Source organism: Apis laboriosa, unplaced genomic scaffold (genome assembly GCF_014066325.1).
Source record: "Apis laboriosa isolate Shangri-la unplaced genomic scaffold, ASM1406632v1 scaffold58_cov148, whole genome shotgun sequence".
Classification (NCBI taxonomy): Eukaryota; Metazoa; Arthropoda; class Insecta; order Hymenoptera; family Apidae; genus Apis; species Apis laboriosa.
In genome coordinates this window covers 1140920-1157579 of record NW_025223827.1, presented here as the reverse complement: position 1 = coordinate 1157579, position 16660 = coordinate 1140920, and the positions used below count along the sequence as shown (strand labels likewise).

General features: G+C 20.2%; 1 protein-coding gene across 9 annotated transcripts in view; it reads right to left on the bottom strand.

Moving 5' to 3' along the window:
- Nucleotides 1-16660, bottom strand: part of LOC122717793 (RNA-binding protein 1-like) — an 88060-nt gene that overhangs the window by 31652 nt on the left and 39748 nt on the right. For 3 of the 9 annotated variants that reach the window (XM_043942197.1, XM_043942198.1, XM_043942207.1), the window contains 2 exons: nt 9101-9187; nt 991-1189 (listed from right to left, as the gene is read on the bottom strand). The exons of 2 other annotated variants lie outside the window; for them this stretch is intronic. In XM_043942197.1, coding sequence (XP_043798132.1) covers nt 1006-1189; nt 9101-9187 — 271 coding nt within the window. In that variant the 3' untranslated portion in view covers nt 991-1005. Of the gene's footprint in view, nt 1-990; nt 1190-8497; nt 8652-9100; nt 9188-16660 lie in introns of those variants that run through there. 4 more of the 9 variants (XR_006347249.1, XM_043942200.1, XM_043942201.1 and 1 more) reach the window with 3 other exon arrangements.

The following is a 16660-nucleotide window of genomic DNA, read 5'->3' as shown; positions in this document are numbered from 1 at the left end:
AAAATCATATGTCTATATAAAAATTGTCCATCGAAAATTGAAAAAAATAGTATATTTTTTTGAGATAGGGATTTATAAACATTTGAAAATTTTAAAAATCGAAAAAAATTCTAATGTTAAAAACAATTTTATATTATTCAAATGATGATAAAATTTCAATATTTGACAAGAGAAAAACATCTTGATTTATATGTTCAGTTTACAAAAATCGATTACGCCATTTTTTTTTATTTGAAGCATCTTTTTTTAGGCATTTACAACTCTCTTTTAATTATATATTGATGTTATATATTGATTAAAAGGAAATTCAAAGTGTTTTATAATATTATTCTAATATTTTATTTATTTTATGTGTTCTTTGTGTCATTTTGAAAATATATAGATTTTAACATTGATTAGTTTGTTTATTTTAAAAATTATAATATAAACAATTTGTGTTTAATATAATTGAAAGTAACTAATTTTCTTTATCATTTCGCGATATTCTAGATCAATTTATTTAACTTGTTGATTAATTCGTTAACTTTAATTAGATTGTTTGAATAAATTTCGAAAATTCAAATATTTATTTCTTCATTAGTTAGATTAATATAATAGATTTTTATGATCATTATTGCAATTAATTTGTCTTACTGTGTATTCCTAAAATTTGTGTAGGATTTTTGTTTATTGAATAATAGAATAAAATATCAATAAAAAGATAATAGAGAAAATATCAATAAAAATAACCAAAAATAATTATTACAAATTGTTAAAGTCGAACTGGTGAACGACTTTGAATATTGCACAAAATTGAAGAATTTGGATGCCTAAACTGATGTTACTGTTCAAAGGATCACCTACTATCGTAGGACTGTATATTCGTTTATATTATAAGTTCTGAGTGAACGAATGATAATACTTTGACTCTTATTAATTATAATGATTCTAATTGTATTTTGATGTACACTATATTGTCGTCGAATTTTATTTGTGTAGTTTCTATTTCTTCTATATTAGCTCTACCTACATCGCAAGACTGTCACCAAGACCTTGGTTTTTCCTCCAATCCTTGCTTTTCGGGAAAAATGCACATAAAGAGGAGATTAAAGAGACCAATGGTCGTGCTGGAGGGCGACCCCCTCGAAGGATGGGCTCTCGCGGGGTCGCGTCGAAGTACATAAGGATCAGGATGATGAGTACTGAAACACTTTGTTGAAATGCCTCTATAATTCTTTGTATATTAATAAATCAAATTAATTTTTTCGGATATATACTTTTTCCTGTCAATAATAGATCTGCAATTGCAATAATAGATCTAGTAAGATTTAAAATAAATGTTTTTAGCAAATGATTAACTAATATAATGAAGTCTTTCATGTCTATATTGTTTTTTTCTTTTATCGTTGTAATAATATTTTATAACTTTTAGTTTCATAATTCTAGAATTTTGAAAAGTGAAGATGTTTTCGTTTCCTATATTGATAGAATCAAACGTTTCTATTTCCATATTTTGTCTTCATAATCTATGAAAAAAATGTGTTCAATTTAATGAATAATTCTCCTGTCACTTGTATTATCATCTTTCATTATGGCTACAGTTGTTTGTTAAGGGAATGGATTTTGGTTCATTCAGAATAAATTCTGCTCATTTGAAAGTATGCTAAAATTCGTTTTTTTTCTTTTTTTTTTTTTTTACGTTAATTTGAACAATTTGTCCAGAATTTGTTTAAGTGGAATTAATGAACGATATATTAGGATTCACTATTGTAAATCTTTTTTTGTCAGAATCAAAAATAAAATAGGGATTAGAGTAAATAATAAATTTACCTTCTAAATATTGTTTTTTGTTTGATAGATATGGCACAATCCCTCGTTAAAGTTTTATTTGAGAACATTGATTTTCATTGAAATTTTTTTTCAAAGCATTGACGATATCCTGGCAAGATCACCAATTTTATCACAAAGTGTTAAAGAGAATAACGCTTGGTTTGATGAAAGAAAGAAAAAAAATTTTAAAGAAAATATTGTTATTAAAGTTTTATTAATCACATATATCGCTATTAAGAAGTATATATAAAAGAAATGTTACCTTATTGTAAATTCTAGAACTTTAAAACTTCTTAATTCCATCTTCTACAATTCTCCTATTAGAATAATTATTAAAAGCTTTTAAAATTAAAATATTTAAATTATTTTAAATATTCTTTGTTAATTTATTCTCTTTATTTAGGAGAAAATGTTACGAGCAGTTAAAATAAAAACTGCCTCATAAAAAAAATTTGTTTTTTCAGCTATTATCACTTCTAAATAATAAATAAACACTAACTTTTTATAAAAATTCATTTACATATTTTTATTATAAAATGAAATTTATATTTGATTTATAATTTGAAATTTATATTATATTTATAAATGAATGTGAGCTTAATCTAGATATCAAATTAACTCAGATCTATTCAAATAAATTTTTTAAAATTTTTGGTTATTACGTTATAAATTTACGTGTTATAAATTTCGATTTTGAATACAAACTCGAAATTGAATACAATCATTCATTTTTATCCTTAAATTATTTAATAAATTTAGAATTAATATAAAATTAGAATTAGAATTAACTAATACATATATTTATAATTATATAGAATAAACAATATATATATATAGAATTATACTAATATATATATTGTATATATTGATAATTCTATATATTTATTATATATATATATATTTATTTATTTATTCTATATATATATATATATATATATATAGAATTATACTAATATATATATTGTATATATTGATAATTTGATTTAAATCTGGATTTATCTTTAATGATAATATATCAAAACATAGATTGAAAAATATATATTAGTAGTAAAACAAAATTAATAGCAATCCAATAGATAGATATTAAAAATAGAAATTATATGATATTAAAAATAGCAATCCAATAGAAAGATATTCAAAATTGCTTATAATAATTCCATTATAATAGATATAATATAGATATAATAACTTTTTATTAGCATCACTAACAAGAATACTATTGTATTTATTGTAGACATATATATTTCTAATAACATCATGCTTGACATATTGAAAATGAATTATTCTGCAATTATTGAAGATAAAATCCTTATATTAATTCATTTCATCAGTATTACAATGAAAGAGTGAATAGGAAGTGAAAGGATGTTTCTAATTTAAATCTTTAATTACAAAAATATATATTTAATTTCAAAATTTAACCTATTAATCTATGATTATCAAGTTTCTATGAAATACAAAACTATTTTTTTTAACTAAATTGTATTTTTGCCCTAAATACAATTACTATACAACTACTATTATTTGAAACAAATACCAAATCAAAGAAATGTTAATTAAAAATTTTTTGTATAAATCAGATTTTAATTGTTTTTTTTTCAGTCAATATTTTTTCCTAATATATAATATATAATATATATTATATAAAAATATAATAGAAATTGATTAATTTTATGATAAATTACAAATAATTAAAAATAATAAAAATCGCAGTTTTTCATAATTTTCAGTATAGTATAGTATATAGTTTTTTTTATATAATAAAAAAAAATGAAAGAGAAAAAAGAAATAGTTTTTGTATACAATATGATAGTGTATGTAATATTTTTATATTTGAAATAAAAATGAAGATGATCAAAAATTAAAAAAATCATTTAAATATTTCGTACTAATATATTACAAATATTTGTTATTGATATATAATCCGATGATTGATATATAATCCGATGATGTTGTTATTTACTATTAGAGTATTTATTTTTATTATCATATAATTTCAGTATTAAATATTAAATTTCAATATTCACTAATTTTCATATGCAAAGAAAATTTAAGAGTAAGAAAACAAATTTCAAAATTTAATTTCGTAAATGATGTGATATTAATAGTATGCTATTGAGATCTTATTTATTATTATATATATTATAATATAATATAATATAATATAATATAATATAATATAATATGATATTATAATATAAATGAAAAAAATTACATTTCTAAATATAAGTAATTTAGAAATTATTCAGAAATTCTGCAATTATCTATTTTGAAGATATATATCTAACATTCATAACACATTCATAAATATAAATGAAAAGCATAATAAATATCAATATTTTGGATAATATTAGAAGAAATCTGAAATATAATTAATAGAACCGAAATATGTATTCACAAATCATATTAATTATATATAGTATTTAAGATTGATTAGTTTATTATATATATATATATATATATATATTATATATTATTATATATATTATATATTATTATAAACTTAAATACTTGTAAACTTTCGTAAAATATTTAAAATATTTCTTTTATTTTGTATCTTTTAATTTTATATCATCTTGAATTATATATATATATATATATAAAATACATATATATAGCATATATAATACATATATACATTTGTTTTAAGATACGCTTTCATATGATATAAGAAAAAATAATTTCAATTCAAAAAATTAAAGATCATTTCCATATATATATAAATCCTTGTACTATTCTTGCACTATTCGAATAATTAAAATGTCTAAATATTTGTTGTGTACTAATACTAATCTCGTTAACATTTATATAATATTCAGAATACATATAATTACAATTAAAATCTTATTCTTGTTTAAAGATTTTAAATTTTTAAATTTAATCCTTTATTTGCTCTTCATTATATTATCCTTTTCTTGTCTGAAAATGTAATACAATGTAATATAATGATTTCAAAAAATATTAATACATCCAAAACAAAATAATTTTTTAAAATTGAACTAAATAATTTGAATTTATAATAATTTAATTTTTTAAAAAGTTAGAATTAGTTTACTAGATACTAATTTAGTAACTACTAACTTTTATTAATATACGAAATCGAAGAAAATAATAAAAATCATTTTTTTCTAATTTTTTTATCCGAATCTTTAATGAAAATTTAAAAAATACATTTTCTAGATTTATATCAATTGTATATATGCTAAAAATATAATAGAAATTGATTAATTTTATGATAAATTACAAATAATTAAAAATAATAAAAATCGCAGTTTTTCACAATTTTCAGTCTGATTTGAAGACTTTTACTTTTTCAATATTGCTTGTATCTGTATCAATCAGTAATTTCAATGAAATTTTCATATTTATATATTTAATCATAAAAATATTCGTATTCTATATTGCAAAAATTTAATTTTTTAAATCTTTTATTAATTAAACAATTTATTTACTTTTACTTAATGAAATTTTGTAAATATATAAAACATAATAAATTACATATGCGGCAAATTTTTTTTTTTAATTTTTACTTTACTTTAACAAGATAAAATTAATATTCAAAATTTCAATACTTCTTTTTTTAAATATAATTTTGTAATAGTAGAATAAAACTTTAAATTATAAAATGTTTAATTTTTAATGTTCCGTTCTAATGTCGTGAAACAAGAAGATAAAGTGTATGTGACAAACACATTTGAAAGTCATAAATATTGATTTTTTTATTACATATTTATGAATAAAAATGCCATCTCTATATATGCATAATGGAACACCATATCAAAGTAAATCAAATAAATATTCTCACAATAAAAAATCCTTATGTTATTACGATCAGGCAATTCTTCCAATAAATATTATTGAGAAAGTTTTAAAATTTATTTAAAACATTTGGACATACATCATATTAAAAAGAAAATTTAGAAAAAAATTTTAGATATATGTAAAATCATCTAAAAATATGATAAAATAGTATGTATGGAGCATGACAGAAAGAATAGAGACTTTAGTCAAAATAAAGAAAGAAAATATGAATTAATAATATATACATATATTTGTATACATGTATATTTTTATAGTTGAGTAATTAATAAAAGTATTATTAATTAAAAAAAAATTATTATAACATATCGTATACAAAGTATTCATAAAAGTATAGAGGATGGATTCTAAATCCAAAAAAAACGATGAAAAAAGTGCATGTACACATATTCGATAAAGTTTAATTAAGCTAATTGAGTTAAAAATATTTTAATTTTATATTAGATAAAAGAGATAATGGAAAAGCAAAAACGCTCAACTGGACACGCAGCAATACTGTATTGCAATATCACTTGCATAACAGAGCTTCTCAATGAAAGTATAAAGTATAAGAAAATCACTAATGGTATTTGAATCTATTTGAATTCCATAGATCAATATATCAATTGAAAAACATTTCTCTATCTCATTTAAATCACTATTTTTTATTCTGATATGAAATATATTAAACAAAAAAAAGAAAAAAATAATAGTCTAAATTCAGTATTTATATTTTAATCACATTAATATCATGTTTTATATCCACAAAAAAATTGTACAAGTATTGCACTTTTTTTTTTCATGTTATTATTATTAGCGATATACATCGATATTAACGATATTTTGATTCATTATTTACATTAATTTCTTTGAATAAAATTAATTAAAATAAATCAATAATTATTATTTATTATCATATAATTTTATATAAATATTAATTGATTAAAACTTTATTTTAACTTTATTCAAATATATATGATATATTTTTAATATATATTTTAGTATATATATATTTTATATATATAGTATATATATATTATATATTTTAATATATATTTTATCAAACTCTAAACTTGATTCTATGTGTTACTAAATAGCATTACTAACAATTAAACGCTGATCATGGATGTTAGAAAAAAAGACTAAATAAAGAAAGAAAAAATAAGATAATAATATTCGAAATCGAATCTTTTGTTTGTATGTATTAAATAAAAGAATACGAAAATCTAGATCAACAATTTTTCCTATTGCTAAAATAATATTGCTTTGTCCTGATCTCAGTTCTTTTGCTGACAACGTATCAAAAATAAAAATATAAAAAAGAAATTAGTAAATTTGTATTCATTCGAAGTAAGAAAAATAAGAAAAATAGAAAAATAATTGTAATATGTGTACATTTTTTGTGGATAATTGATATTAATGTGTAATATAATATAATATAATGTGTAATATAATATAATATTAATACTATTAATATATGATATCCAAATCGACTATTATTTCTCTCGGCATAAGAATAAGAAATATTGAATACAAATAAAAGAAAATGATTTGCGAAGTAATTTAATTAGTTCATATTTAATAATCTGAAATTCAAAGTGATTCAAATTTTCTTGTACACATTATTGAAAATAATTTAAAAAGCAATTATGCATATAAAAACATATTCAAACTTTTTAAATCGAAATTTTATAGGAATATATTTTTTGATTTGCTTTTAATTATTACTTACCGAAATTATTGAATTTCGGCAAATAAAGTAAATTGAATGTAATATAATACAATAATTTATCTATGATTTTAAATTAAATATTTTGTAATTACCGTACAATGCAGAATATTCTGGAATTCGTCCATATTAAATAATAAATTAAATATAAAATAACAAAAAATAATAATGTGTTACTTGTAAATTTCAATTTGCATAATTAAAAGTAGTAAATTTTTTTTAACGATATAAAAATGTTGCATAATTACATTACATGGTGTTTACATCGTATATTACACTGAAATTCAAAAATAATTCAAAAAGAATATCAGTATATTTACTTTTATTAAAAAGCTACATATTCAGTTCAGAATAAATCATATGCATGTGTAAAAAAATTTTAAATGCATTTTATCAAAAATGAAATTAATTATCAATGCAATTTTATTGTTTTATTATTATTATTATTATATTATTATTATTGTTATATTATATTATATTATTATTATTATTATTGCTTTTTTATTTATTTTAAACTCTATGGTTTCGTTTGTACCATTAATATTAATCATGTTAACCATTAAATTTTTTTAAATTAAATATTAAAATAGCATAAAAAAATTTCAATGCAATATTATTTCGTTAATTTATTAGTATAATTATCAAATTATTATTCATAATAAGAAAACTAATAAAAATTATAGCATATACTTTTTTATTTGAAAATCTTAAATTTATAAGAGTACAAAATTATTAATACAACATAAAATGAAGATTTTCTATTTCTTCATACTAAAATTGTTTCTATTCTGAATCGACATATGATTTGAACAATCAATGTTATGTTTATCGCTATAATTTTCTCAATTGAAATTCATAACCGAATTTTTATGTGTTACTTGTAAATAATATAAGTGTTATTCACTTTAAAATTATGAATAGATCTTACAGACATCTAAAAAATAGATATCTAATTCATTGCTTGATAATTATTATAAAAAATTTTCTATGTGTGTGAAATGCACCCGTATACAAAAAATATGTCATATATTTGTGAAAATATTGTATATATATAGTTACTTAAAAGCATTTATGTCTATATATGTTTAATTTTCATGTTATATACGTACACAAAATTAACAATTGAAATAGTAAACATCGTGTATATATTTCTTTCGCATTTCTTACAAAGTTATTTTTTTTAATTATAATAATAATTGCTAAACTGTATGTATGTAATAACGATCTTTTTTATGTACATATAAAATCAATTTTTTTTTATCTTCTTTCTGCCATTTTTAGTAGATCCATTGTCTGGAATACTTTTAGCACCTAACTGTAAGGAAATAGGGAAAACACTTAGAAAATATATATTCCATTTAATCCAGAATTTAATTTCATCTTTCTTTGCTATAAATGAGAATATCAGTATAAAAAGGATCAGTACAAAAAAATTATATCTAAATTATTTTGAAATAGTTAATATCACAGATACGATTTAAAAGTTATAGACAAGAATATTTTGTTTAATTAAAAAAATATATATAAGAGAATTTCAGATCATTTACTTTTTGTTGTTTTTAACGATTATAAATCTTATTATCAAAATATTTATTTTACATCTCATAGTAAGAAAATATATACAAAGATGATCTTTTTCAAACTCTTTTCATTTTCAATCAAATAAAATCTGTTTCTTTTTTTTTTTTTTTTTTTTTTTTTTTTTTTTTTTTTTTTTTTTTTTTTTTTTTTTAGTTTTTCTTTTAATTTATCTAATGTTAGTACCGTCTATCACGGGAATCCGAACGAGAACGGCGATCTCGGCTGCGGCTACGAGTTAAAGATCTTCTGCGCGGGCTACGGGATCTTGACCTAAAATATTAAAAAAGTATTTTATACTAATTAATAAGATCAACAATAGAACAAAATATTCATTAATATATACTATAATAGGATTAAAATATTCATCATCAATCATTATAAGAACTATATTATAAATATGTATTTTATATATAGGATATAAAAATGTTGAGATATTTGTAAACTAAAGATTCCTGAGATAATTTCAATCAACATTTTTTTTTATAAAAAATGTAATAGTTTACGGCTTTATTAACGAATAATTAACAAAACAAAAAACACTAGCCAATCACAGAATTCGAAATCTAACTGCGATAATAACATATTATTGATTGAATACAAACAAGTTCAAGCAATATATTACGAAAAAAATATGTTAAATACAATAAATACTTTTTTATCAATAAAAAATTATATTACGAATAAACTAATTAATTATTATTATGATATAAAAAATATAAAACTTTTTTAATAAATGAACGATTAATACTATATATTTGGAATAAAAAAAATAAATTATGTATTACAATTTATATTAAATAAAAAAAAATTCATCATAAATAATGTAAATAAATAAAATCAATCACTAAAAATTCCAAAAATTCAAGTTTATTGAGTATTGAAATGTGCCATTGGATTATCTAAATATTTTTCCTTAGCATTGACGAATGAAGTAATTTTTTATAAATTTACATGTAATATTAAATAGATTATAAATAAAATGAAAAATAATATATATACTATATCATCAAATCAACATATCCATCAATCATTTCATTGCATTATCATCAATACTAATCAACTGATCACTTGTAATATAGAAATTCTAAAAAAAATTCTTATATTACCCGTACATTAAAAATATTGATGGCCGATTTTCTTATATTAAATAAAATTCCATATATCCATTCTGTATTCTTTTTGAGAAATACTAGAATAAAATAATATTTATTATTGAATAAATATTTTTTATATCAATTAATAATTAATCATATTATCTGAGGCTCACTTTAAATAAGCTAATGTATAAATGCTAATATTAGCATCCTCTATCATTGATAAAATATTATTAACGCGATGATGACACAATGCGCAAATAATCCATCTCTGATCTTGTGAACATTACATTAACCATTGTATATGAGTAGCACGGAATTTATTGTTATTAATATGAATTTTATATAATTCTTCATTTATCGAGTCGCCACTGTCGCATTGTTGCATTTCATCGCTAATATCTAAAACAATGTTATAGTATTCCATACTTATTCGCATAATAAATACGCATACAAAACAAAATTCTTGACTGACTATCTAATTTCTATGTTTTGATCTATATTTATATAATCTATATAATATAGATATATTCCTATCTGGATTGAATTGCATCTACCGATCTAATCTGAATTCTCTTTCGATGATTTTCAAAACCTATTACGGATTTTGATTCTTCTTTCAAAATTATTTTCAGCAAATTTTCAGTAATTGCAATGCAAATAATTAATAAATGCAAATTAAGAAAAAAGAAACTTAAGAAAGACCAATGATCGCATTAGAGAGCGATTTCTAAGGATGACTCTTCGTATTGCGTTGTAATATGTAGGGATAAGAATCTTGCGGTCACTTTTATAGTGATTTGTTGCAAGATATTTGGCATATAAATGTGACTTATAAAGTGTTATATCTCAATCTTGACTAATATTGAGAATATAGAAAATGTGAAGGAATTATACTTATATTAAAACCTGAACTATTGAAAATGCTTAAACTATTGAAAATGAAATTCAAACTACCCGATTGCTCACAAATCAACTTCGGTTTTTGTTCTTAACAGTTTCTTAACAGTTTTAAAGATTACAAATTTCTAATTTTTGCTAAATTTTTAAAAATATTTTAAAAAATGTTTATGCTCTTTGAAATTCCCTAAATATTCATTTCAGCGGATTGTAATTCCGCAATAAGACATATAATGATACCAAGTTTCCTCATTATGCAATACTCCCAATTTAAACAAAAATTGCTAAAATTAGGCTCGGAAGGAATATCACATATTCGTCAAGATGAATGTGGAAGGGAGTATAAACGTCTTTAAAAATCTAAGGATGTTTGTTAATTTTTGTATTATTTATATTAATAAAATACTCAAAAACTTTATAAATTCAGTATATTTTATATATGAACTTTCGCTTGCATACGAATATTTAACATTTTAATATTAGAATTTTATAATAAATTAATTTTATTATTACATAACATGAATTGTATTATAGTATGCATTTACTATATGAACAAATGGAATATTTTAATATATTGTGAATATTCAGCTCAGTACGATAAAAACACGATGGCTACCAAATATTAAAACATGATATTAAAACGGTATAAAAGGTATAAAACGATATAAAAAGGTAGGGAATCAAAAGTGAATCGTAGACGAATGAAAATTCACCAACGTAATAAAAAATTACAATTTTTAAAATCTTACGGATATATTTTCTAATGGAACTTTTATTATTTATGACCTGTCAATAATTAAGCCTTGAATCTAATATTCGACACATTGCTTATTTTAAACAGTGATGGAGAAACTATAATAACTCTCGTCGCCAGAATTTAAAAAATTTACAGCCCTTTTAATAAGGGTAAAAAAATCGTAAACAGTGTAAGTCGAAATTGCAACAATTACATAGCAAAGAAATTTTGGATATTGGCTACTATTGCATATAATACGGATATTTCAACGAAGGTGGATCGTTCACATCATGTGTAGTCATTTTGGACTATTAAGAATGTCGACGATGGAAGAAAATGATATTATTAATAGTCATAGTCATGTCTGAATTTCATTAAAAATAATGTGATAATTATCAATTGATTTAAAAAATATTTGTTTAATAATAATAATAATAAATATTATTTTGTTATTAATATTATTATTTAGTATTTCTCAAAAAGAATACAGAAGCAGCAAAGTTACAGTAAAGAATGAATACATGAAATCTTATTTATCATAAAAAAATCGGGTCTTTTTAGATATTTTATTCACCAATATTTTTAACGTAGAGATAATTTAAGAATCTCTTCTGGAATTGCTGAATTACAACTGATTAGTTGATCAATGTTGATGATAGTGCAACAAAATGAACGATAGACATTGATCTAATTGATTTATCCAATGATATAATGTATGTATTATTTTTCAATGATATTTTATTTGTGATTTATTTATTATTATTTATTATTATTTATAGTATTATTATATACTATAGTTGTACTATAAATCTATACTATATATCTAAATTTGTCAAAAATTAATTTGATCATTAATGTTAAGGAAGAATATTTAGGAAATAATGAGTGGCATATTTCAATGTTCAACTGAAGAATTTTTGATAAATGATTGATTTTATCTATTTGATATGAATTATTTCTTAATTTAATATTAATTATAATATTAATAATTAATATTAATATTGATATAATATTAATAATTAATTTCTTAATTTCTTAATTTAATATAATTTATAATATCTAATTTATTTTTTTTATTCCAAATATAATACTGATCGTTTATTAGAAAAATTTTATATTATTCGTTTTTTTATATCACAATTTTATCATAATAAATTAATTAAATTATTCATTATTCGTGATGTAATTTGATATAATTTTTTATCAATAAATATTTATTATATTCAACACATTTTCTTTGATATTGATATTGCTTGAATTTATTCATGCTCGATCGGCGACACATAATCAACTACTACTGTTGCGATTCGACTACGTGATTGGCCACTACTTTTTGTTAATAAGTTATTAACAAAATCATAACTTTGTTAAAGTTATGAAAATTTTTGAGGAAAATATTGCTTGAAATTAGGAATCTTTAGTTTATGTTAGAACATTTTTGGGACACTATATTAATTCTAATAAAGGAACGATAAATAATATTTATTGGAATAAAAATAATATTATATATTACAATCTATATTAAATTAAAAAAACAATTCACAAAATAAATATATAATAAATAAAATCAATTATTGAAAATTCATCTCGAGTTTTAAAATCTTTTCTCCTGAATATCTTTAATGATATTCTGATATCCTTAACATTGAACAAATTATTGACAAACTTATGGATAATATTAAACTAATTACAAACAAAATATCATCGAAAAATAATATAAAATAAATAACATACACGAAGGAAATATATAGTCTCATATTGGGTTATTCGGAAAATAATTTCGTTTTTTTTGTTGCTAGCTGAATGTTTATCCAGTTAATTTCATTCTAAACCGTGTTATTATTATATATTTTGACAGTTGGCATTTCATGGTTTATTTTTAAAAAAAATTCATGATTCTGTGTGATTATGTTTTTCGTATATGATAATAATAAAATGCAAGACCAAAGGAGCATTTTCAGCATATTTTATTTTTTTATTACCGAAAAAATAAAAATGTTGTTCAAGCAAAAAAAAAGGTTATATGAAATTTATGGAGAAAGTGTATTAATAATACGCCAGTATCAAAACTGGTTTTCAAAATTTCGTTCCGATAATTTTGATATTAAAGATGCGCCACATTCTGGAAGATCAGTTGAAACTGACAAAGATAAAATAAAGATACTGATTGAAGCAAATCGATGAATAACAATTCGAGAAATTGCTACGAGATTGAATTTGTCGAATTCGACTGTTTATGATCATTAATAAATTTGAGAGATTTATGATCTATATATATTTGCTAGAAATTTTCTTAAAAATAAATTAATAAGTTATATCATTGAAACTATTATAATTGAAGCATAATCCTTAAGATCATATTACACTCTAATCAATTTACAAAAATATTTAATTCCAATTGTCATTTAAATATTATCCTCAAAAATGGCTTTAGGAAAATTTATTTTTAATTTTAAATTTTTTATGCTTTAGGAAAATTTCCTTGTATAAAAACCTCTCTTTATTATTGTCGCCTCTCTCTATTATTGTGCGAAGTCGTATTAAATCTAAAAGTTAAAATGTTGTTAAATTTATTTATATAAATAATATGTTATAGAATTTAAAGTTCACTGAAATTTTATATATATAATTTCATTATTGAATGTTGTCAGCAACATTACTATTTCATAGTTGGTAGCTATTTGTTTCTCTTCGATACATGTATTTCAAATGTTTTATAAACAGATACGCGCAATCACGTATAATCAAATATATTCATTCAGCTAAACCCGTATATTTTATTTATTGTTTTCCACTGCCCAGTCAACATAATATTATTTATATATTATAAAATGTTGTTAAAAACAATGTCATTTTTTATAAATAATATTTAATAAGGGATATTTAAGTATTTGGAATTAAATATTTTTTAAGACAATTCAGTTTGGCTAAAGTGACTCTAAGAATATGTTTTAACTATGACTTCAACGACAATCATCTTATTTTTGACGAAATTTGTAGTAAATATGCGTGGATACAAGTCCTGAATATTATTATGTTTTTATGCAACATTCAAGGACGTCTTTTTAAACTTGAGAATATCATTACTTAGAGAGCTGATCCATAATATTATTAACTTCACAAACAACTTCAATTCATAGATTAGGGAGAAATTTTCCGTGAGCATTAACATTTTGTACTTTGATATAAATTTGGAATTTGTTAAGATTTTATTATGCTTTGATCACCGAACATGATCAGATATTGTGAATCATTATGATAGAAAATGATTTCGTATAATATATAATAAAATATTTATAATTAAGATAAGAAAACATCTTATATTTTCATTCATCCAATTTCAACTACAGATTCCAGCTTATATTGATACTTATTTGTCTTCAATTGTGAACATAAAGATTTAAATAGAAATATTTAGTGCTAACATTTAAAAGAACAATGTAGAAAAAAAATTCAGAAAAATTAAATGTAATTCTCTTATTGGATTATAAATGATTACAATTGATCAATGTCAGTGATAATGAATGATATGTTAATCTTTCATATGTATTAATTTTCAATGACATTTTATCTGTTAGTATAGTATAATTATAGTATAATTAGTTTTACATATAATTCATCAAAAATTTATCCAATGATAACAAAAGATATTAAAATGTCAATGCTAAGGAAGAATATTTAGAAAGATGGATTTCAAAACTTGAATTAAATTTTCAGGAATGACTGATTTTATTATTTATTTGATAAATTGTTTTTTAATTTAATATAATATATAATATAATTTAATATAATATAATAATAAAATTTTATAGAATATAATGTATTGTTTCCTTTTTTTCATTACAAATATATAATATTTTTCATTAATTTGTTAGAAAAGTTTTATATACATCTTTTTATACTAATTTAATATTTTAAATGATGGATAAATTCGATTTTATTAAACTATTATTCATTAAAAATTGTTGCACATTAGTTTCCATATCAAAAGATGATGAACACTTCATAAAAAATTATATAGTTATATAGTTTTGTTTTGGAGCAAAATAAAACATAATATCTTGAATTACAAATAATGTTTTTCATAAAATAAATGAACATAATTTCAATATAAGTTGAAGTAATATGTATAATAAGATTTAAAATGAAATAAAATATCATAGATTAAACATATACATATTAAAATGAACATAAAATAATCATAATAAAATTATGATAATTTTTAATTTTTTACATATTTCTCTAAAGACACGATAAAACTAATAAAATACAATAATTAATGAATAAAATGATATTTCAACATAAGCAAAAAAAAAAAAAAATTAATTAAGTTTACAATTTATGTCATATGATAATCTATTTTAATTCATAAATGAAAATCATTTATAAATTAATTTATCGCAAATTAATAAAACGTAAAAAAATATTTAAATAAAAATAATTTCTTGATTTCGTGAAAAACAATCTCATACAATTACCTAAAATAAAATAATTGTAATTAGATAAGATTAGATAACATAATTAAGTAAATTAATAATTTTTTATATGAAATAGAATAAATGGATGTGTAGAAATTATATGAAAGAAAAACATATTTTTTTTAATTAATGGAAATCAAAAAAAATATTAAGATATTTGCATCAAAAAATCATTTAAGATAGATATTTTAAAATATTTTAATTTGAAATTTATAAAATATGATGTATTGAAAAAAAAGAAAAACACAAATAGATAAGTATAAATAAATTTTGCATATTTCTTATCTTTCATATACAATAGTCCTTGGATATTTTTAACAACAGAATGACACTTCTGTGTCTAACACAAAAGTGTTCAGACACTTAATTACATAGCAAATATTTTTATGTAAATGGGAATATTAAATGAAAATTAGATAGAACAAAATAGAACAGAAGTAGAGAGTTTTTGTGATGAAGAATACAAGTATATTTATGAAAATAGTAAAAATATCGATAAAGAAACAACAAAAATATATATTAACAATATAAAAGC